Source organism: Chroicocephalus ridibundus, chromosome 2 (assembly GCF_963924245.1).
Source record: "Chroicocephalus ridibundus chromosome 2, bChrRid1.1, whole genome shotgun sequence".
NCBI lineage: Eukaryota > Metazoa > Chordata > Aves > Charadriiformes > Laridae > Chroicocephalus > Chroicocephalus ridibundus.
Genome location: NC_086285.1, coordinates 141524542 through 141548461, shown reverse-complemented (window position 1 = coordinate 141548461; position 23920 = coordinate 141524542). Strand labels below are relative to the sequence as shown.

At 38.5% G+C, this 23920-nt stretch overlaps 1 protein-coding gene across 1 annotated transcript; it reads right to left on the bottom strand.

Annotated features, from left to right (window-relative positions):
• Window positions 1–900: 900 nt before the first annotated feature.
• Window positions 901–18380, bottom strand: DECR1 (2,4-dienoyl-CoA reductase 1). Its single transcript, XM_063327169.1, has 10 exons — window positions 18240–18380; window positions 14912–15114; window positions 13872–13929; window positions 13656–13742; window positions 9052–9199; window positions 5813–5912; window positions 4429–4501; window positions 3285–3431; window positions 2908–2970; window positions 901–2810 (listed from the first exon to the last, which is right to left on the bottom strand). The coding sequence occupies exons 1-10, from the start codon at window positions 18312–18314 to the stop codon at window positions 2751–2753; spliced, it is 1014 nt and encodes a 337-aa protein (XP_063183239.1). The 5' UTR covers window positions 18315–18380; the 3' UTR covers window positions 901–2750.
• Between the last annotated feature and the right edge of the window lie 5540 nt (window positions 18381–23920).

Sequence of the window (23920 nt, the reverse complement as noted above, 5' to 3'; positions counted from 1 at the left end):
TTACAATTAATAATTCATTCATCTGTGGCCAGTGAACAGATAGAAGAAGATACTTCAGAAGCAATACCTGTTTCTGCAAGTGATAAATGTTCTGTTATTGAATAAATACCCAGTATCTATTTACACGCCAGGCTTTAAGAGGCCTCCCTTTAATACTCTGACCTTATCAAATAAAGAAAAAAAACACTTCCCTTAAAGGACATGTTCCAGTAACTCTGACAGTTCAGAAAAGAGCTTCAGTCCCTGAAATGTTCACTATGAATTAAAGCGAGTTCCTCCTAGATGCAAAGTTGGCCTGAATCTCTCTGATGAGTAAAGCAACAAAGACCAAGAACTTTTTCATTTTTTAATTTTAGGTCAAGAAGCAGTATTGATTTTAAACTGCGAAAGCACTTGAAATTCTTTAAGTACTATTGCATAGGAACCCACAGACTTTTGCTGTGGAAGAGAAACATTTCTGAACTGAGCTCCAAAACGTTTACTTTCTAAACAAAAGACATACACAGGCAAAGTAATGTTATAGTGGTGGCTGAGCAGAAGAATAGTGGGTCTGTATTTTTAAAGCTGCATAATGGATTTATGGCATTTACTACATCAGCAGGCATTACATCTAAGCAGGTACCTATTGCCGAAATACACGGAAAAAAATAATTGTATCTGGGCTAGGCTTAGCCCCCTTTTCGCCTCTGCCCTCCTTTTCCATCTCACCCTACCCCCAACCAAAAAAATGCCTCTGCTTTCAATACCTAAGAAATATATTAAATAGTACACAGGATTATAACAAAAAGTATGCAAGATTAAAAAGACCATGAACATGGTTATCTTCAATCTCAGTCCAGTACTTCAATGACATGACAAACTTTCCTATTGTAAAAGTCATAAATATCCATGGATGCAAGAGACCAGTGGGAAAATATTTTTATTGTTAGCCCATCTCCAGAGGATACCCTATTAAATACCACAGAGAAATACCTGGTCACACCACAGCTCACATGCATACCTTCCAATTTTTTTCTGAAACACTTTTTTTTCCAAGCGTCAAAGCCTTATATGCAACTGTGTGCCATACAAAATGAAAATATAAGTATATGCAAAGGACAACAAGCAAAGAACAGTATACATGGGCCAAACTTCTCAACTAAATCACTTTTTGGGGAAAAGACATGGATACCGTTGTCAGAATTTGATCTTGACAGTAGACCTACCACAACCCAAGATGCTATAAAAAAAACTTTACATTATGTTCAAGAGACTTCCTGAAGGCTGCTACGATAAACACATTTGCTTTGTTTCATTATCAGTGTCACAGATGCTATTCAATCCCCCTCATCATCACTCTCAGGAGAAAGCTGGCACGTGGAAGCCTGCGCTAGTATTGTCCACCCTTTCAGTAGAACATAGAATAGCTTGCTTCAGCTTTGTATTAAGGTGATCAAATAATATCTATGTTAGATGCTGGCATATGTAAGTGTGGCCTGAAGTGTGGGTAAAGGGACAAAACAGCTGTCAGCACTTGAAGGACAACATCCTTTAATGGTTTCTATATTCCTGACTCTTAAATCACGGTATCAATTTCCAAGCACATACAGCTATGTCCGTGCCCGTATGTGTGGATGGCCTGGAGCTTGGGTTAAACAATTTAAACAAAAAAAAAAAAATAAAAAAGCATGGATTTCAGGCTGTAAAGGCCAGAGTCTGTTACTTTTTTTTTAATACTTCCATCCATTGCTTGAAGCAAGGTGGGGGGACAAACAACTGGCAACTCCCTAATCTGAAAAATGTAATAATACTAAAAGACGGACAGCAATAAACATGGTTTGTTGGGTTTTGCTTGGTTGGTTTTTAATCACTTGCTTATTTGGGATGGATAAACTGAAGTAGATATGAAGGTAATGCCATCTTAAAGCTTCTTTAGTACCAGTCTGCGAATGCAAATGAAACGTAGGGATTTCTGTAAAACTCAACCAATGACATTTCAAGGCTTTCAGTCCTGATTTTCTGATGTCCTATACTAGTCTTAAGTAAACCATTTTTTATGGAAAGACTCCCTTAGTCACACACACGCTAATAGCAAATGATGTTTAGTTTCTCATTTTCAAGAACATTAACTTAATCATTGCAAAGAGCAAACTCCTCAGAAAGGCGTTGCTAGTCCTTAAATGCCATTTTTAAAGTTCAGCATAATTATCAGACTGGAAATGTCAGCAGATGATGAGACCTAGATGGTATATGTATTTCAAGATTTTGTAAGTAACCACAGGAGTTACATCCTATCTCAGTATATGCAGTCCTGCTGATAAATTGAAACTTTGTTATTTACAAGTTTCAGATCTATTATTCAAGTGGGAAGATTAGGACTTAATTTCTTAGTTTTTCCTGAGATTAACAATTACATTCTGTTATGGTAGTTCTGAAATGCTTGGAATTACAATACTAAGAGACAACTCCACATATCTGAGAAACAAAAAAAATCCTTTGAAATATTAAAAAAAAAAAAGCTAATTGTAGACCACGGCATGGCTATATAAAACATAATCTAAAGAACAATAAAGTTTCAGTGAACAGCTGTTCTTCACTGTTGGCAACAGATTAGATTGTAGATGGAAAAAAATATACATGCTATATTCAAAATATTTTTATTCAAATTAGCATACAAAAGATTCTGAAGGCTATTTCTCAATTGGTCATTTCTAAACATTCATGAAAAAGTAGTGGTTCATTTCCAAAAATCTCCACCATAGTTATGTACTTTAAGAGCCTTTTGTTTTTCTAATCATTGCTTCCATCATATCCCACTGCTCTTTGGTAACCTAGTAAAAGAAAAGAGTGTTTTATTTGAATTCCATATAATAATTACACATCTAAGTATTTGTTTGAATGTAAAATGGCAAGCAAGGAATTTAATACCTTCTTCAAATCATTGAATTCTCCTGCCATAGAAACATATTCTCCACCATCCATTCTAATAACCTAGAAAAAGCATAAACAATGTTTTTAATAATACTGGGTTTTCTGTGGCATTCCCTTGTTAGGAACTGTGAAAGTAACTTTTATTGATTTGGATCAGAAAAACCCATGCTCAAAATAATGTAGTTCAATCACTTTTAAAAGTTCTTTTTAAAGGTACGAACTACCATGCTACTAACTAAAGGTTAATAATGCTTGTGAAGAACTTCAATGTAACAGTTTTTTGTTTCAATTCTGAAACCAGGGCTTTAAAAAGTATCAGCAAAACCAAGACCATCATCAGGTTAGTTGTATAAACAAGATCAACCAAAACTTACTGCTCCGTTAACCCAGGTTGCATAGTCACTGCAGAGATAGGCAGCAAGGTTTGCAATTTCTTCTACAGTTCCCAGACGACCACAGGGAATCCTATCAATAATTTTCTTCTCAAATGAGCCTGTTGGGTCAAGGCGGCTAAAAGCACCCTGAGAATTAAGAGAAATATTTTTAAAATATGTAAAACTACATCAGTAATTAAAATCCAGAGATCTGAGTCTGCATAAACAACATGGAAGTTAACATTTGTGAGTAAAATGTTTATACCCTCTTTGTCAGTAGGATGAAAAAGAAAGTAGGAAAAAAAAACCAATTTATCCCTGTTGTACTGATTTGCATCTACTGAGGATGGCAAGCTGGTAAAAGCTTTTCTGGAAAAAGAAAAAAAAGAAAAAAGAAAAAAAAGCAGCAACCCTGCACCCCTACCCCCAAAACAACGGCAAAACCAATTGTGAAACATTTTACAGGTGGTAGTAGTAATACCACTATTAGCTGTTACTGCTCATAATTGCAATATTTTGATTCAATGTGAAACGAATCCTCCTCTCTTCTCTTGTAGGACTGCTTGCTTTTTTCTTCCTGTTCCAGCTGGTCTGGATTACTTCCTTCAAACCCTCCAGTCCTCCTTTTCACTCATATCAAAGCTTCGTATTTCCTGCTTAGTTTCTCTTTCTAGTTTTGTCATTTTCAACAAAACTAGTGAGATTTTGTTCTCACATACCTAAAAGAGATTCTGAAATTTTGGAATTGATGAGCTGTTTTGTTTAAAAATTAGGAGTTCAGGCAGAAATAGGTACTTCTACTCCACCAAGCGTACGAATTCACTTCACTTGAGATACCTGGTACGTACAGCTGATAAGAATCAACATTAAATATGTTGATATATTTCTTTGAAACAATTACAATTTTTTAAGGTTTCATTTATATTAGTGTAGCAGAAGGAGCAGTGGCAGGTTTCAAAAGTTCAAGAAATTCAATTTTACAAAAGAATTATTGAGAGGTAGTGTGTTCAATATTCCAGCACAGTCTTGATTACCAAGGAAATCATACTTGAATTTAACAGTTACACAAAAGGTTAGACTATCTTAAAGTTAAATCTTTACTACAAAATATATTCAAGGCTATGTTTCACTTCATGATATGTACCTTTGTTTTTATTGGACCTGGTTGAATCACATTGAATCTCATGCCATATTTACCCCATTCAGCCGCAAGAGACCTAAAAATTCATTAATAGAATGCATCAATACTTTAAAAACAATATACTAATAATGCTATTCAGCAAAAAAAAATAATATTTGAAACTGAATCAATTGTGTAAATACTAGAATCTTCCTGAAACAGGCATTTCTACTGAAGGGATTTTTTTGTTTTTAACAAAAACATTTAAAAAAAAAAAAGAAATCATATTCACAGACAGAGCAATATTGATTTAATAGATGCATCATAGATAAAGCAACATGAAGGAGCAATTCTTTCTCCCGCATAAATCATACAAATGACTTTGGACCTGAACTCCTTGACAAACAACTGTTAGGCCACCATCTTTCTCTGGTAATTTAGACTATCCCACAAGTATGCGTTTCTAATATCTTCAACATAGCTCTCACATTAGATGCTTTGAAATGACACAAAACAGAGGTTACATTCTAAAACGGGACCAGTAGAATAATTTTGCTTTATAGCAATATTTTCTCTGCATAAGCAGTACTTCAGATAGATCACCTACTACGGTGAATGAATTAACCGGGTCATAAAGTCTCTGAGAAGTACACGCTTCAGTTACAGCTCCACAGAACAGAAATCAAGACCATCAATCATTCCCTCATTTTCTTCTGGATAAAGAATTCTGGTTATTAAGAGACTGCAAAACTATTCAATTCCTTCTGCCCAAGTGCAGCGGAAGATCTATTTGCTATGAAGGACTGCCCTGTAGGTAATAATGGTAGAAATCCTTTTGTTTGCTGAGTAACGCGGATATGTCGCATTATACTGTTCTGAATTAAGTATAACTGAAGACCTTACCTTAAAATACTGATAGGAAACACATTTCTTTATGAAACTAGATAGTTGAAGCAACAGTATACTCCACCCAAATACAAGCAGATCTTTTCTTGGGACAAAACAAAGAGGAAAGCACTATAGACCTTGAACAGTTTCCCTAATAATTCTCTTTATGTGCCTATTTGTCAAAGAGAATGCAAGACAATCTGATTATCAAAACTCTGTAATTGAAATTTTAGAACTTGCTATTGCCAAAAAAGTAGTTCCATTTGTCCTTATCTTGTCCTTGTGACAGAATACATCCACTCGTCCTTGTGATAAAAATCATCATAATAATAGCAGTTAATGGTTCCTTCTGTAAGAAGTGTCAGCATGCTATTTTCTTGCTAGGATACCAGAGGCTGGAAGGTTCTCTTACAATACAATGGAATAGGAGGACTATACCAACCAGAGTTGATCTTTATAGATCAATTACAGTATCTCAGAGATGTGAAAAGCAGAACACGTGTTTTGCTGCATTACTCACTTGCTCATTGCTTCTACACCAGCTTTGGCAGAGGCACTCGGCAACACAAATCCTGAACCACTCTCTGCATAAATTGTTGTAATAGCCAGGAATGCTGCTCCTGGAAGTGACAAAACCATTTAAAAAAAATAAAAACAAAACCACAACAAACAAACACAAAACGCATGAAGATCAAACTCTGAACTTAAGGTAAAAAGCAGCTTCAGTGGTACAGAAGTCTGCAGCTCAAGTTAGTGATACCATTTCACTCTGGGTTGTAAAAAGATATATTAAAAATCTAGTCTTGGAAGCTTTGCTTTCAAGCCTTTTTATTTCAGTTCCCTCTTTTCCATTAATGTTAAGAGTTATTCCATGTAAGTGTAAATAGATATTGATTAGGCTCCAAAGGTCTAGACCCTCAGAATTCTACTGAAGTGGAGGCCTAAGATATTACAGTGTCTTTTTAAAAGCTGCCCTACCCTAGTAGTCACTAATCAGGTAATTTGACCTAATTTCATCAATTCCTGACACACCAAAAAAAAAAAAAAAAAAAAAAAATCAGCATTAACAATTAGGTTTGGCATAATCTTTAAATGATGCAGTTTAGGCTTGAGTTAAAGTTTATGCAGAAATAAATAAGAGTTTTTAAAAGAAATTTTCAGAAGCTTTTTCTGCAGTAGAGCTTATGACAAAGTTAACCTGCATAGCTTTTTTTTTCATTATTATCACAACAAACTGTATTATAAAAAGACCACTTTCTTTTATATATTACATTTTATACCAGATTTGGCAAAAAAAATATGGAAAATAATAGAAACTGCAACTGTTCATTTAATCTTTCTTTTACAGAAGCCTGCAAATTTTAATTGTCTGATCAATGACTAGCATGAACTTCTGTCACTGGAGGACGAGGGACGACAGTTCACTACTTACGCCACAGTAACTAAAATAACTGTTCTACTTACTGTATTTTAAAAATAATTTAATTAGAATAGCTACCCAAGGGATATTTCTAAAACAATATAAGTTACTGAAAGAACGTATGTGATGATGAAGTAGAGACTCAGTTAAAGGATTACAGTAATGTTACACAAGAGAAACTAAAGAGAACCCTAAACAAGCATTGACAGAAACACCAGCAGATACCCATAAACCATGGACCCTACTTATAAAAAAGGGAGAGACTTTGAAAAGAAAAAGCAACACAAGCAAAAAATACACAACAACTTTGAAGTTATCTAGAGTTGGTTGCTAATTATACATTTTGCAGAATTAAATCATAGAATTTTTAAATTACAGGTTAAATAGAGGTGAGGTGGGTGAACCTAACACAGAAGCAAGAACGACTAAAATTTACAGCTCTGAAGTTTAAACTACACTTCTGTTCATACAAAATTTTTATTTCTAAAGCCTATATTCATAAAATGGACAATATCTAACCAATTAACTCCTCTCATTTTGTAAAACTTTAGTGCATAAATAAATAATGCACTAGCAGATTACAAATCCCTTTTAAATACCCGTACAAATTTACGAGATTAAAAGCAGAGCACTTTTATTATTTACTAAATTAGGTTTAATGTAGGTCACCCTGCAGACTTAAAAGGATGTGCCAGTGTTCTAGTAACTGTCAGACTGTTGTAAAAATATTTGCATTGGGCAGCATCTCCATCACTTCGGAAACTAAGGTCTCAAAAAAACAAGCAAGTAAAAATGGGGGTGGAGGATGAGAGGACAAACAGGCACACTTGATTTACTTGCAAAAACATATCTTAAAGAAAGCCTTAAATAAAAAGGTCTTACTTACAGTTAGAATCCCCTAGAAAGAAGGCATGCAAGTAATAGCAAAAGAAATTCAGGTCTTTCGGAAGCTTAGAAGTGAAAGACAGAGAGACAACATGAAGGCTGACTTCTGGATTTTGCCAAGTTTGAGGGCAGAAGCAAAGAAAGTAGTTTTTCCTTCAACAGCAGCAGAGAAAAAAGGCATTTTTAAAGCCATATTTCACGTTACTATAGGGAGACACTGCATGCATCTGGAAGGCCACAAATGATATAATGATGTAGTAAGTCAGAGTTGGGGATGTGTTTTTAACGTGGGAACATTAGCACTAGAACAGTGGACATATGCTGCTAAAGTATATGTGGGAAATACCTTGTCAACTGACCAAAACCATTACAGACTTATTGAAACAACATTAACTTTATTATTGTTCTCATTAAATAGTATAAACCCAGTGAGTACTTTTTGGAGAGGAGTTTTGAAGAAATTCCACTAATTCAGGAGATAGAGAATACTGTGCAAATGCAAAGGGATTATTTCAACATAGTGGCTGTACCTAGAAAAAAGGATTCAGAAGTGAGGGCACATGGAAAGCCATAATATAGCTCACTGGTTTTAAATGCTATTTGAGATGATATCATTCTGATAAAAAAAAAAAAAAGCTCGATGTTTTTAAATTCATAACTAGAAGATAACGTAAAAAGAAAACAATTTTCATTTTACATTGCAAAAAAGCAAGTACATACTCTATGATACAACATAGAAGGGTATACATTATCTTTCCGTTAAAGACAATAATCAGTTAAGTAAATCTTTCGCTAAATAGTGTATCAAAGAACTATCATATTTTTAATGTAAAGACAACATATTGGATTAAAATCCTAGGTAGTCTAGAACTAAGAATTATACCAGGGAAAATAAAACCTAATACTGATTTCAATTTTCAATTTCTTTTACAAGTTATCTCAAAGGTAAAACTCTCTAGTGCTATTAGTCAAATACCACAGTTATGAATTTTACTTATTTAAGTGCAGCAGGAAAATTCAAAGCGATATCCTGACTTGCTGTTCATTTAAATAAATGCCACAGTTCAGTTGCTCAATGAAACCAACACGGACATAGAAGACTAAAAAGAAATAACAGCTTGTGTCTTAAACAAAGCCTTATTTTTTAAATTTTAAAAATGTTTTACAACTAATACAAACTCTGCAGTCAGATTTTTATATTGAACCTCATGGCCTCTGAGTCCAATTTTAAGGGCAGATTCTACAGTGAATTAATTCCTAGCCAGTTCTACTGTGTGATACTGAAGTACAGCTTTACTCAAAATGAAGGTTCTTTCTAGAAAAGGTGTAGATTGTTAAAAATTGTGTTTCTTTTCAAACTCTCAAAACTGTCTATAGTAATAGCAAGGCAAGGAAAGCAAGTAATAATATTATGTCACCATGTTTAGTTACCATTTATCTTTAACTTAAGATACCTTTTTGTACTTTAATGAGCTCCTTTCCGATTTCCAGAGTTACAAAAGCAGTACCATTAAGCACAATATCAGTTATTGTTTTCCATGCATTAGCAGAAAGTCGTTCAGAAGGGGAAATAAAGTTTCCAGCTGCATTGTTTATCACAACCTGAAACACATGAAGAAAAACTTGAGAGTTAAATGAAAATAACTCTTCCTGAGATAAAAGCAAAGAATTTACAAGGAACATCTTAGTGTTTCCAGGCAGAAAAGTAAAAAATCCTCATCAACTGAGGGACAGGGTGGGGAGGAAGAAAGAGAGGGAAAACAATCCGTCAGAAATTTCAACATCCGCAGCATAGATACATATCAGTAACAGAAAATGAGTTGTATTTCCAAACTACTGTAGTTACTAATCTAGCACTAAGGAACTGTAAATACAGAGGGTGACTTAAGTCACTATTTTCCGTAGTATCTCAAGCACATCCTAACAGAAAAATTTGTCCCCATCAAGCTCCAAGGTCACATATCATATTTAATGTAATGGATGCATGGGAATAAAAGCAAAAGAAGTTCAGGTAACCTGATGACTAAAGTCTGGATTAGCTGACTGTTGCATAACAGGAAGTCTCATCAGTCGTGACAGAGAATATTATGATTTAGTCAACTGCAAGCAACTACTACAAAATTTTTTTCAAATAGGTGTATAATTGTCACTTTTTATAATTGTGCCTTTCTACAAACAATAATTAGGCAGAGGATACTTTCAATATATTACTTGCTTAGCTAGCTTCAAGCTAGCAAGGTAGATACATTTTTTTTTAAGGGGACTAAGCATCACATTAGCAGTTTTTAATCCAAAACTTATATGGCCAAATCTTGTGCATTTAATAATAATATAATGTGTTGAAGCAATAAGATGGTGTATTACTTATGGAATGGCACCTAGATTAATGTAGGTTTGCAAATAAAACAGTCTTTGTCCTGAAGAACTTCTGTGCCAAATTAAGACACTAGAATTTTCAATAACAAAACAGAGCACAGCCCATACTGCATGAATATAAAACAAATAAACTACAACAGCCATAAATTATACATATAGATGGCAAATACAAACTAAAGGCTTCCCTACAATTTGAAGAAAAAAAAAAATCCAAACACCTCAAGATACTGAGGAGGTTACTTGAATCACAGAACATGTCAAGAGCATAGACTACTATCCATTGCTACTGTTTCATATGGGCACGAATGACACCGCAAGTCAGAACCTGGGCAGAATCAAGGAAGACTACAAAACCCTGGGGGTGCAAGCAAAAGATACTGGTGGCCAAGTTATCTTTTCTTCCATTTTACCAGTTAGAGGAATGGGTGCAGCCAGAAACAGACCTATAATGCAAATCAACCTCTGGCTTTGTAGCTGGTCCCATCGAGAGGGTTTTGGCTTTTTTGACAATGGGACATTCTTCAATGACTATAGCCTGCTAGGGAGGGATGGGATGCACCTGTCTAGAAGGGATAAGAGAATCCTTGGCAGCAGGTTGGTCAACTTGGTGAAGGACTGAACTGAAGGACTCGGGGTCCAAAGTGGGAATGCTCATACCACTGCAACCAACTGGGGAGTAAGCCAGGCCAACCAGAGCAGTGACAAATGTTCCTTAGCTGCCTCTCAAGATGAGAGCCAGAAGAACAACCACCTCAAGTGTACGTATAACAATGCATGCAGCCTGGGGAACAGACAGGAGGAACTGGAGCTCTGTACTCAGTCAGAAAGTTATGATATCATAGGAGTAGCTGAAACATGGTGGGACAATTCACGTGACTAGAGGACTACGATGGACAGCTATCAGACGTTTCATAAAGACAGTCAGGGAAGAAGAGGAGGAGGAGTCGCGCTCTACATTAAGGAGAACCTTGAATGTATAGAAGTCAACTACGGCAATTGGGGAAGCCCTATCAAATGCCTCTGGGTCAAGATCAGAGGGGTCATCTCCAAGGGGGACCTTACAGTAGGCATCTGCTACTGACCTCCAAACCAAGATGAAAAGGCAAACAAAGCAATATTTGGGTCACTTAAGCAGGCTTCGGGTCAACAGAACCTGGTTCTTATGGGTGACTTCAACTACCCAGACATTTGTTGAAAGAACAATGCAGCATCTCACATGTCATCCATCAAGTTCCTGCAGTACACAGAGGACTGCTTCCTCATACAGATGTTAGATGGGCCAACCAGGAATGAGGCACTGCTGGACTTGCTACTCACAAACCAAGAAAACCTGTTCTGTAATACCTCAGTTAGCGATAGCCTTGGCTGCAGTGATTGCAATACTGTGGAGTTTGGATCCTGCTGAGCACGCTGAAGGTCAGTACAAAGACAAAGGTTTTAGATTTCAGAAGAGCAAACTTCAGCTTGCTCAGAGCTCAGCTGGGAAGGATTCTGTGGGAAGCTTCCATGGAGGATAAAGGAGCCAGTTTTTCAAGAATTCTCTCCTGCAAACACAAAACCAATTCATCTTCTTTAAAGGTAAGGGAAGTAGGAGGAGCAAGAGACCCCCTTGGCTTAACTGCGAGCTTCTGAGTCTGCAAAAAAACAAAAGAGAAGCATAACAGAGACGGAAAAGCAGTTGAATACCTGTTGAGAACTACAAGGGCATTGGCAGGGCATGTAGAGGGCATGTAGAGGGCAAGCTCAGCTTGAATTGAAATTGCCCAGAGATGTCAAAAACTACAAGAAAGGGTTCTTCAGGTACCTAAATAACAAGCAGAAACAGAACGAAAATATTGGCCTGCTGTTAAACAGGAGAGGTGAATTAGTCACTAACAACACTGAAAAGGCACAGGTTCTCAACACCTTCTTCTCTGTCTTTACCAGCACTGTTGGGCCCCAGGCCTTGAGAACAACAATCCAGGTTGGTGCAAACAAAGACCCACCACCAGCAAAAGAAGAGTTGATATGCAAACTATTACACGAGTTTGACCCCCTACAAATGGATGGACCCTGATGCTATCTACCTGAAGGTGTTAAGAGAGAGCTGGCTGATGTCACTGTGACACCGCTCTCCATAATCTTTGAGAAGCTGTGGAGATCATGGAGATCATCCCAGAAGACTGGAAGAAGGCTAATGTCTCCCCCACCTACAAAAAGGGCTTAACGGAGGACCCAGGAAATTGGAAGCCCATCAGTCTTACTTCAGTCCCTGGGAAAGTTACGGAATGAATCCTCCTGGGGACTACCTCAAGTCAAATGAAGTATGTGATTGGGAAAAGCCCGCACGGATTCACCAAGAGCAGATCATGCTTGAGAAACCTGATCACCTTCTACAACGAAGTAACCTGCTCGGTTGATGAGGGGAGATCAGTGGACATCGTCTACGTGGATTTCTCCAAGGCTTTTGACTTCTGTCTTTGAGACCTCACCTCACATGCACAGTGGCAGTGACACCCAGGCTTGCAGTATTCATAAACATACGTGTCATGTCTGTCACTAAGAGAAAAACTAGTCAAAAAGAACTGAATATTGAATTTACTCTGCAGTCTCTCTTAAACACGCATAACATATGAAATTAAAGAGAAATGAAGTATTTATTCAGAAAATCACTTGTGTACTAAAAACGTTACGTATAGGGAGAAGTCTCCTCCCTCTCTGCACACACTTAAAACCTGGAGATTGTGATGTGAAGATTTGGCCAAAAACTACAGTAACTAGTAGCCAAAATAATATCCAGAGTATCTTGTCTACAAATCAGAACAGTGAGCTGCCTTATTTTATAGCACTGCTACAGCACACAGCTGTGAGAAACAGTTTCTCCACTTCTTACCACATTTAGAAGTGGGTTCTCTTCCATGTCTATAGGAAGCTATTGGTGAGCACAAACTGTCTACAATACACATATGATAGTTAAATCTACAGTAAACCGTTTTAAATCTCACTGACTACCCTTTACATCAATGTTAACAACCTCATCACACTTTCTATCAGCTAGCAGAATCTGAGTTGTTTCTCTCATGATCAAATCAGAATTTGGTGCCTCTCATTGTTCAAACTCCACCAAATCACCCTTCTCATAGCAACAGTCTGATGTAAAGAGCTCTGTGTTTTGTGCCAAACTATTAAAAAACACATACTTAGCTTGACTGAAGCGATTTTACGAGAACTTAGTCTTCAAATTGGAACCTTCTTTGTATATATTAATAAGCTAAGCAAGGACCAATAAAGACACTTATGATCACTTCAATTTCTAATTTGTGAGACATTCTGTTAATAAGCAACAGGTGTAATTCAGTATCAACACACGTAAGTCACCTTTTCAGGAGGACTTAAGGACAATATTCTGTTAATTAATTAATGCAAAGAATCCCATCATAATTGTCCAACTGTTTACAAAGACAATGTTAGTCCTTAGAGTAAGGACAACGTTTTGTCTATTCACCACTAAATATTTTAAGAACCACAAGAATACAGTAACCAGTCTAACTGTGAATGTTAGCTGTGCCTTGAAGTACTACCACACTCTAGCGTTTCTTTGGATTCCATTAACTTTCTATCATAGTCATTTTCTTTATACCTACTATGCAAATAATCACCAGTAATGAAGACTGAAGTTCTTTCGTTTCACTAGAACACTTACATTAGGATGTCCTGCCACTTGGATTATTTCAGCAACAGCATTCTTAACTGACGCTGGATCTCTCACATCACACTGGATGGCATGAACCTATATAATAATGAAAAGGCATCTGTAAGAATTCAAAACTATCACTCAAATTCAACAAGCCCACAGAAGCACATAAATACATAAAAATCCTATAACCATTTAAAGTATAATACATATTCACAAATTTACCTTATTCCCAGTTTTTGAAGAAATTTCTTCTGCTGCTCCTTTCAAAACGTCAAGCTTCCTAGAAGTAAGCACACGTCACTAAATTTCAATTAAATGCAATTACAATTCAGACTAATAATAAAAAATGATTTTTTTTCCTGAGCAAATATGAGCTAAAACTTAAATAATGAGCTAAATGAGCTAAATGAGCTAAAACTTAAAATATGCGTGTAGCTGATTTTCATTAAAATTGAGCTTTAAGATAAAAGCTACGTTTAATCACTTCCTGAAAGAAAATTTTAAAACTAAGTAATTTCTGGTTAGTGCTACTTCAAAGCAACTCACAAATGACTACAGTGAGAGATTATCTTAAGCTAATCAAACATAATAAACTACAAAAAATACTTTATTCTGAGTACATAATCATAACGAACTTCATTTTAGCTACTACTCTACCGGTATTTTTGAAGGGACATATGTATTCAGATTTAAAACTAAATATCTAAACCACTTTTTGGATGAATGTCATAACACTTCTCTTTAATTGGATTAAAAATGAGATTGTTTTTCTAGTCTGTACTGTTGTGCTACTTAACTGCAGAAAGATCATTACCAAAGGAAAATCAACGCTGTTTGTAAAGTTGTAAGAATTACGAGCAATGGCTTTAATTCTTTACTGCAATTCAAATCTGTATCAAGAACACCTGCAATAATACATTCAAAATGTTCAATAACGGCCATTTCAATTTTTTGTTCTTTTACGCTTTAGTTGAATTTATGTCTAATATTCTGGGTTGTTTATTTTGTTGCTGCATTTCATGGAAACGTGTTTAGTTTATTTCTTCCTACTGCTGGTTATACCTTTAGATATTTGTTGATGTATCTGCAAGTTCCTGGTATTTACAATATGACATTATAATTTAAAAGTGTACTGAGAAAGAGTATATAGAATAAATTTATCCTGTTTATGAAGAAAGCAAGATCCATTATGAAGAAGAAAACAGATTCATTCAGCATTCAGTACTAAGTTAAAGTTCTAAAACGTCTTCATTAATATTTACCGGCTCGCTATAACACACGTGGCACCTAAACTGGACAAAGTTGTTGCCATCCCTTTGCCAATCCCAGTACCTCCACCGGTTATAAAGGCCACTTTCCCTTGAAAGGTATTTGGTGGCAACATCACTTTTTGAAGAGGTGAAAAGAATGCAGCCTGAGGTGCACTGCTGTCTTGATGCAGCACATTTGGCCCACGGCTGAAAAACTGAAAGAAAAAAAAGAGGAAACTTAGCTTTTTCTCATTTCTGTATACATGACTGTTACGCAAGATTAGATTTTCTTATCACATGGAAGTAACATAACTGCCTTATTATAAACTGAATGTAAGAATGATTAGATTGTATTACACTGAAACACACAGACCTTCACATAAATGCTAACACTAGACTAGGAAAGCACCCCAGGTATTTTTAGATGTTCCACTCCAACTAGAGAACTACTGAAAAAAAGTATTTTAATCGTGATTTTTGGTATTTGGAAAGTCAGTTATTCTTATGTCTGACACTTTTACTAAAGTGTGTGGAAAACCATTACCAACTAACTACAGACTCCTAGCAGGGCTTGGGTTTCAGATTCACGTTATGTACTGTGCTTTATGTATAAATTTAGCCCTAATAAATCCATGTGATTTTGAGATTACACATGTAAATATTTACAAATTGAAAAGCTTCAGTAGTAGCTTCAAGGCTTTATTCCTTTACTCTTGTAGTCAATGAAACATTCTTTTTTAGTGGAAAATGAGGTAGAATCAAACTCCATAAGCTCCCAATCACTCCTGGAGCTGCTAAGCAAACCAATGCTATCTCCCACACAAAATTGTGCAAGCTTAAGTTATCAGCATTATACTCTACCCCAGCAGAAATACCATTTACAGCAAATTGGCCCTCGATGAACTGGTCCTTGCAAAAAGACATATGGTTGGTATTTGTTTAAAAACATACTTGGAAAGAGAATAAAATTCAGTATTACATCTAGTGATCCATGTTAATAGAAAAACATTCCATTAATGCAATGAGAAATTTGTAGCATCCCAAAACACTAAACTAACTCAAGCCCTAAACTAAACACTGAATTAAATGCTTCGGGACAGCAGTATTACACTAATAATTCAGAAATTCCCAAATTATTTAGAATACAAAAGTCACCTTAACCTGAAGCTGCAAACACTTCTAAGTATGACAAGACTATCTTTATTTTTGATGTGCAAAAAATTAGAAGAACATGAGTTATGTTTATTTTTTCTAATACTGATTTGTACTTGAGCCTTTTAATATGTTTACTTGAATAAAAAAAAAAATCTAGTATAATTTTAGGAAAGAAGACTGAATGGTTCCTTGCATATGGTGGCGTTAATAAAAACATGCAACTGTTCAATAGGTTGGCACAAAGAATCAAGGTTATTTTAAAACAGTTGTTCTCTTTACTAACTCACATTTTCAACACTAAAATTAAGAGACAACATTTTATAGTGGTAGCTGAATAATCTATACATGTCTTAGCTATAATGCATAGGGATGGGGGTTTCGGAGCTTGAAGTTGGCCTGAGAGACTGTGAATCCGTCTGAGTGATAATACACTTCCATATGAGTAACACAGGTGAAAACAGACAGAATAATCATGGAATTACACTGACAATTTGATATAGTACAGGTTCCAAAGAAATGATGAAACAAAAACGAAGAGTGAAGAAGAGTTGTGGGCACTCTGTAGAAAAAAATTAAGAAAGTAAAGCTCAAACTAAAGCTAGAATTATCACAAAAGCAAAGCAGTGCAGCAAGTCCTACAGCATTTATATTAAATGTGTACTTTAGGGATTCTTCCTGAAACTCAGACTCTATGTGCAACGGCTTCTCACAAAGAAAAAAAATAAACCAAAGGGCGTTCTAAGGAACACAAGCAGACCAAGTGGAAAATCCAAAGAATATCACAACACTTTTCTCAATAACAAAGTTCTACAGATTAGATCTGTCATGTGTCTCTAAAATACTGATGATTTTTTTTTTTTAATTCTCGCAACAAAAATAAAATTTGCTTATTTTCACAGAGTAATAGAACACTATTAAGCATCCAGGAAAGGGAAATGTGAAGATTCTCTTTTGGGTCTTTCTGAGTAGCCCACCTCTCATCTCATCTCATCTCATCTCTCTTCAGGTACCCAGGCAGAGAGAAGGGCTCCCTCTGGAGAACTTCAGCTCATGGCAGAGACTGCAAATCAAGACGGCATTTGGACTCCCTCTTCCTCCAGTATAAGGAGACAACCGGACATAATCCCTACACAGTACTGAGTGTCCTTAATCAGGTGCTCCGTTAGTGGTGGACACAGCCCACTCCTCTTGCTCCCCACTACAGAAACCATGCAAGTAGCTTTCCTCCCGCTGGGAGGAAGATGAGGGAGCAGGCCACAAAAGAGGCAGGCAGGAAGTCTACAAGACGACTAACAAATGACTGTAATAATATCAAGCAGCCAGTAAAGTTGGTATAATTCAGCAATCTTTTCATAAGACCGCTATCGTCTCATTTACTAGCTTGCACAAGGGGCTTCCATTACAGGATCCACCCAATTTAATCATTCCACTATTTAAGGTCAAGGTTTTAAAGGAAACCTCCGGTGTAACCAGCTGTATAAGGAAGCCAAGAAACAACAAACCCAAAATGTGAACAAACCAAAAAAACAAACATCACCCAGGGGGTGGAAGCGAAGCATGAATTACCGCAGAAGGCCCCGCTGGAAGCAGAGAGTCAGTCAGTCACTGGTAAGAAGGACTGTGCCTGGGCAAGAATGCACTGGAAATGTCCTCCAGCAACACCCACACAGATCAGCTATGGCACTGCTGGGACGGCAACGTTCAAACCTCTCCACTTAAATGGTCCTGCATAACTTTGCTATTGGGACTCAAGAGCGACAGCAATGGGAGAGAAACGGGAACTGCCCTGCGGTGGAGCAGGGACCACGGCCCGCGGAGCACAGGCCGCTCCTCTGACGGGGCTCCGCGCCGGGCGCTGAGGAGACGCGGTGGGTGTCCCATCCCTCGGGGGTGTCCCATCCCTCGGGGGGTTGCTCGGCTGTTTCCCCAAGCCCCAGCAGCCGCAGCTCGACTCCCGCCCGCCGACACCGCGAAGGCTTTCCCGGCGGCTGCGGGGGGAGGGGAGCCCGTGAGACGGCCGGGAGGCATCGGTCAGGCGAGCGGCGCCGTCCGCAGAGACCCGCCGTGCCCTCTGAAGGGACAAGGGCGCCCGGACAGCCCCGGAGGAGCGGGGAACGAGGTCGCGGAGCACCCCCGAGGCGCCGGCCGACCGCCTTCGGCCTCACCAGGGCAGGGAGCCCCTTACCCGCCCGCTGCAGGAGAGGCAGGCCGCGGCACGGCCGCGGACGCTGCGCCGGCCCAGCCGCACTGCCGCCGCCATCTTTCCCCGACGATGGGCCGGGGCTGCCGGGCGCTGGGCTGTGCGCCTGCTCCGTGACCGGGGCCAGCGCCCGCCCCGCGGCGGGAGGCGGTCGGGCCGCCCCGCGGTCCCCGGGCAGCAAGGGTCGGGGGAGGAGGGGGGTTGGTCTGCAGTCGGTCGCGGTGCGCTGCCGCCGCCGCTAGTCCCGGCTGAGCTGCTGAGGTCGGGAAACCAGGGAGGCCGTCGCTGCAGCACGTAACCGGGGCCCCGCCGGCCGCCTCGTCCGGCCACTGCCGCCGCCCCGGGGCCTCGGCTTCCAGCTGCGAGGGACAAACTGCACTAGGTTCAGTTTATATGCTTTACTGGATTGTTTGGATTTTTTATTGCAAATCATCTATTCAGTGCTACTTGAAGGACACTAAATAAAAGTATCTTCTTTTTTTTTTTCCCGTGTGGGATCTAAAACCAGGAGTTGACCTGCCCTGTGTACCCTGGCATGGTTCCTCTCAGGCCGTCTTGCCAGTTCTTGGCACGCGTTTTCAGGGGAAAGGGTTTAAGAAATACGGGAAAAGTGGTGGGAGGGCAATCTGCTGATTGGGATTCTGAAGCGGGATGGGCAACACGCAGCCTCATTTGGGGTGAGATTGTGCGGAATGCGTTCACAGACTGGGCCCGGACGGCGGCAGTGCAGAGGCTCCACCGCACATACCGACACTCCGCACCGCGCTCACTGCTGCCAAACCCGAGATTCCTCGTTTCAAATTCAGCACTGAGTTGCGAAAAGGCCTGAGCAGTCTTGAGAACATCAAACCACGTTAATCTACAGGGGATTACGTTGAGATAACAAGACATTTGATTTCTCTGTGTTGAGCATGTAGACTGGCTGACTGGAACGATAACGAGTGGCTGATGCCCTCCCTTTTGCGCAGCCTGGGTAACAAGGCAGAGAAGCCTGCAGAGCCCTATCTGGCCAGAAGGAATGGCAGGGTAAGGGGGTGGGAGGTAGCACCAGTAGCTGTCAGAACCTATGGATTTGAGAAAACTGCAGATTCTGAGGAGAAGAGACCATACCGACGAATCTACGCAGTTACAAAACTCTGCATGAGACAACAAACCTATCAGTGGGTCTGTACTATCAACTTCTGAATTAGGGAATTCAGGGCAAACTTAATATAGACTGCTGTGGGAGTTCAGAGGCATCAAAATTAAAATCCTAAGGCTTAGTCATCATCATCCTGTATATAAAAATAGTCAAACAACTCAATGTTAAAATTTTAGAGAAAAATATTTTTGATGCTCTTGTTTGCTGGTACCGTAAGTTCTAGAACACATAAAATAATTATTGGTCCTGCGTACTGTCCGGCAGCCACTGAAGCAATAGTGCCACACTACTAAGCAGTAGTTCCCCACAGTATCATTAAAGCCATGTGTCAAATATCTGGAAGGTGTTAAAGAGTCACTGTAAGGTTTAGATAGTAATATCTCATTCAAATCAGTTAAATCAAAATACGCTGAGTCTCGAGAGATATGTAATGACTGAACAACAAAAGTAAAGTTGGAGAAAGGAAGTATCTCTTGGTTATAGTTCAAGAGATGTTTTAAAATGAAAAAATACTACAGAATTTAGAAAGCTTCACTGGAACGAAGCTAACAAGTTGAGGCAACAAACTACAAAAGCAAACCTTTTATGTGTTGTAAGATAGAAATGTGACAAACAGCTGCCTCTGAAAGAATCATTGTATTGTCATGAAAAAAGTGAACAAGAAGATAAGACCAAACTAAATTTCAGAAAATGTTTTTCAGCAACTTTCACTGATGAGGTGGAATTCCTATACCAGACCTGTTATTTTTATGTATTACAAAGAAAATGGTCTCCAAGACTAGGAAGCAGACAAATTTTAAAAACTGCAATAACACTTTCATGTCTCATTATCTAAAAATATAATTGAAGGCAGACTGCCTGCATTTTACAAGGAAAATAAATTGGCCTAATGCTCCATTTTATAAAGTCCTGCTTCAGTTTGAGTGATGCTTATTTACAAGTTAGGAAGAGCTTAAGAGCAGAAGAGCAGCAAAGTGAAATACTAAAGCATCCAATCTCTGATTTAAAGTAAACAGGAGGTTTACAGCGTAGAACGTACCTGTGTTTTAAAAAATCTTGTAGGGTAACATGAGAAATTATGACTGTAAATCTAGTATCTGTAGGGGAAAAAGTAATTAAAAACCATAACATCTAGAAAAGCATGATCTGAAAGAGTCTTAACTAGCACTAGTCTTCTGTGAAGATAATTATCTCTCAATAATCTCTTACAGAAATGTCTAAGAGGTAATGAATATATAAGAGCTGGCAGGCATAATTTAGACTTTCAGGGGTTTGGCCAAGTTGCAAACATGAGGCTCAGCAGAAACCCAAGTCCTCATTGTAAGCTTGCATGCCTGCACCGTTTCTGCCACTCAAAATGACAAAAGAAATGACACCTGACAATAAAGTTTAAAAATAGTCCAAGAGACTTTTGACACAAAAAGCTACTATGAAAGGTCAGGGATAAAATATCAACATGGACATAACGCAGACCTATATTTTTGTTAAGGGCAAAAGTTTAACGATAGATCACCTCAATACTCTGTTTAGATACTGTTTTGCAGGGGTTAAGCCAACTGTGGTACTATTTCACCAGTTATATGCAAGTTAAGCCTGCAGTCCATATGAATATCTGAAATGCCTCTTTCTGCTCTGATAGTCTCTGAGTTTCAGGCTCTGCTGAATCATTTCTTCATAAACTGAAAACAGAAACAAGTAGAAAACCAACAATTAGAGGACAGACAGGTCAATCACGATTAGAGAGACAGCAAAAACTCAAGAAGTGTAGAAGGTTAATGAATGGGAAAACACAGTACCATAAAATAAAATAAAATTGGATAAATGCAGGGAAATTGGAAGTATAAACATTAGAATGGGGTTTAGAGGATTCATACAGTTTCTTATGACGTTGATTTGTCATGTGAGGTTGTGATCACGAAAGTCAAGCCAATAGGATAAATAAGACACAGAATAATGACAGCAATAGAGAGAATATTTAAGTACAGTCATATAAAGCTGAGAAATAGTCTCATTTAGGATACGCTCTATATTTCTGGTCATCCTGGCTCAAAACTGACTGAAATTGCAAAGTTATGACGGACTAAAAAAGCAAGCAAAGAAGATGAAGAAAACTCACAAAAAAAGAGATTAAGGAGGCTAGGATCATTTATCTTAGGAGAAGCATAGGAGTGAAAATATAAAAAGGTATCTAAATGAACATTTAAGGACAAAGGATACTTAAATTCATAACACATGGAGATTAAACAGATTGTGATTCTGCAGAAACAACATTTCTGACTGACAGCTCGTATTTACATTTCTGTATGTTTTAAATTAATGTTTTCCTATTAGAAAAATGTTGTCCTGGGTTCCCTCACTCCATTTCAACTCCACGTGTTTTCTGATGCTTAGACTTGTTAACTGTGGACATGCCTCCAAAAAGCTTTCATTGTTTTGCAAAGATAAAGGGCAGTTACCCATATTCATTACCTGAGAAGCAAGCTGATTGCCCAGTAGGAAGAAATTTGCCCTCCAGCTGCTGGACGATATGATTATGGACATCAGGAATTTGAGACCCTGCATGCTGTAAGCAGCAGAGCACAAGAAGAAATGGGTATTTTGAGCCATACTTCCAATGTGTGTGACTGGAGTCATGCATGTACGGCTTCTCCATACCTGTCCTCTGCTGTTTCAGAAAATTCAGCATAGTAAGAGTAGCAAGTCTATGGTAACCTGCCAAATGGCCTTCAAACTCCCAGGCATTTTTTCTTTTACTTATAAAATCATAGAGTGGTTAAGGTTAGAAGGGACCTTAAAGGTCAGCTAGTTCCAACCCCCCTGCCATGGGCAGGGACACCTCCCACTAGACCAGGCTGCTCAAAGCCCCATCCAGCCTGGCCTTGAACACTTCCAGGGAAGGCTCATCTCCTACCTCTCTGGGCAACCTGCTCCACTGCCTCACCACCCTCACAGTAAAGAATTTCTTCCTAATATCTAATCTAAATCTCTCCTTTTTCAGTTGAAAACCATTATCCCTTGTCCTATCACTACACTCCCTCATAAAGAGTCCCTCCCCATCTCTCCTGTAGGCCCCTTCAGGTACTGGAAGGGGCTATAAGGTCTCCCCAGAGCCTTCTCTTTTCCAGGCTGAACACCCCCGACTCTCTCAGCCTGTCTTCATAGGAGGGGTGCTTATAATTCTATTAAGTGTATTCTTTTTATCCAAAAGTTGTTTTCAGTTAAGAGATGAACCTCTGTAGCATTTCCCGTTCATGCAATGCATTTTGTTAGGGACACTGGCGTGCTACGAAGGGCAGCACAGAGGGACACAGCTGGGGTGGGGGAGTCCCTCAGGCCTTACTGATACCGAGCTAAAAAGAACATATGGTTCCCTCCTTGCTGGAAGAACGTAGCTAAGTTTGAAATGCTTTGTAAGCGGAGTGGTTAAACATCTGCTAGGTTTAGTTGGATAAAAGGAAGCCTTGACACATTGAGTAGAGTAGATAGGGGAGAGATGCTAGAATAAGCTAGTTTTGTGAAAACAAGAGTTGCAAAACTAAGCCAAAACATTACCAAAGACAGGCCTCTGCTTTGTTTCTAAAATAATTGTTTCTTACTAACTGTCTTACTGTGTGAGAAAATAGCTAATTACTGACCTTCTTACTGTGTAAAATAGTCACTGAGCTGATGTTACAGATAGTGATAATGAGGAGACAATCAGAAGTAGTTAATCACCAAGGATGGAATAACAAGTAGTTAATCGCTTCTATGTTTTTCTATATATCAAGTATGTACTCCTATACCAATTAGGACAGAGTTATGGCTACCTCAAAGAACATCCTTATTACCTTCAAGAAGTTGGCAAACTTACAGCAAACTTTTACTGTCCTGAGATGACTCAATACCTTAAAAGGATAACGTGAGGAAAGGCCTCCTTACCCAAATGACCACTGAGATACTCATGCTTGCACAGAAGTGTTTTGCTGATGCAGCAAAATTTGATATGCATGTGCAAAAAGACTATTTGGTCATCCTAATGAACATGTATGTAAGCCTAGGTGGAGTTATGTATTACGTAGGTGGAATAATGATATTTTGTGTATAAATAACGGGTGAATATCCCCAGTAAGGTGTGCTAGATTTGTGGGTTTTCCCCCTAGCACCTGACGTCGAATAAAGCAATATGTCCTCTCTAAACTACTTTTAGTTTTCAGAGCTTTTATTGCAGGTAACAAAAAGAACTGAGTGAGTAGTCGCGAAGACCGAGTTCAATCAGCGGACATGGTGAGGAAGACTATCGACGACCACCAGAGGACCCTGGAAGACCACCAACGGACATAGATGAGTGTGCCTCAAGGACATTTATCTATATTAATACGTTCTAGGAGATAGTATGAATATGTTAATCACTTCTGGAAAATGTAATGAATATGAATACTCTGATCGCTTATAACCTTTGTAGTTGAGCGACACGGCGCGCACACTACCTGGAGCGATGCCCCGTGCCGCAATAAAGGATGCCTGCTTTCTAAGGTTTTCAAACCAA

What these genes read in the sequence shown, in the direction of transcription:
- DECR1 (XM_063327169.1), bottom strand. Translation starts at nt 18,314, where the DNA reads ATGGCGGCGGCAGTGCGGCTGGGCCGGCGCAGCGTCCGCGGCCGTGCC. An exon ending in GCCTCTCCTGCAGCGGGCGG is followed by an intron (nt 15,115 to 18,239) that starts GTAAGGGGCTCC and finishes TTTTTCTTTCAG; the next exon opens with TTTTTCAGCCGTGGGCCAAA. An exon ending in AATTCAATGATTTGAAGAAG is followed by an intron (nt 2,811 to 2,907) that starts GTATTAAATTCC and finishes TTCTTTTACTAG; the next exon opens with GTTACCAAAGAGCAGTGGGA.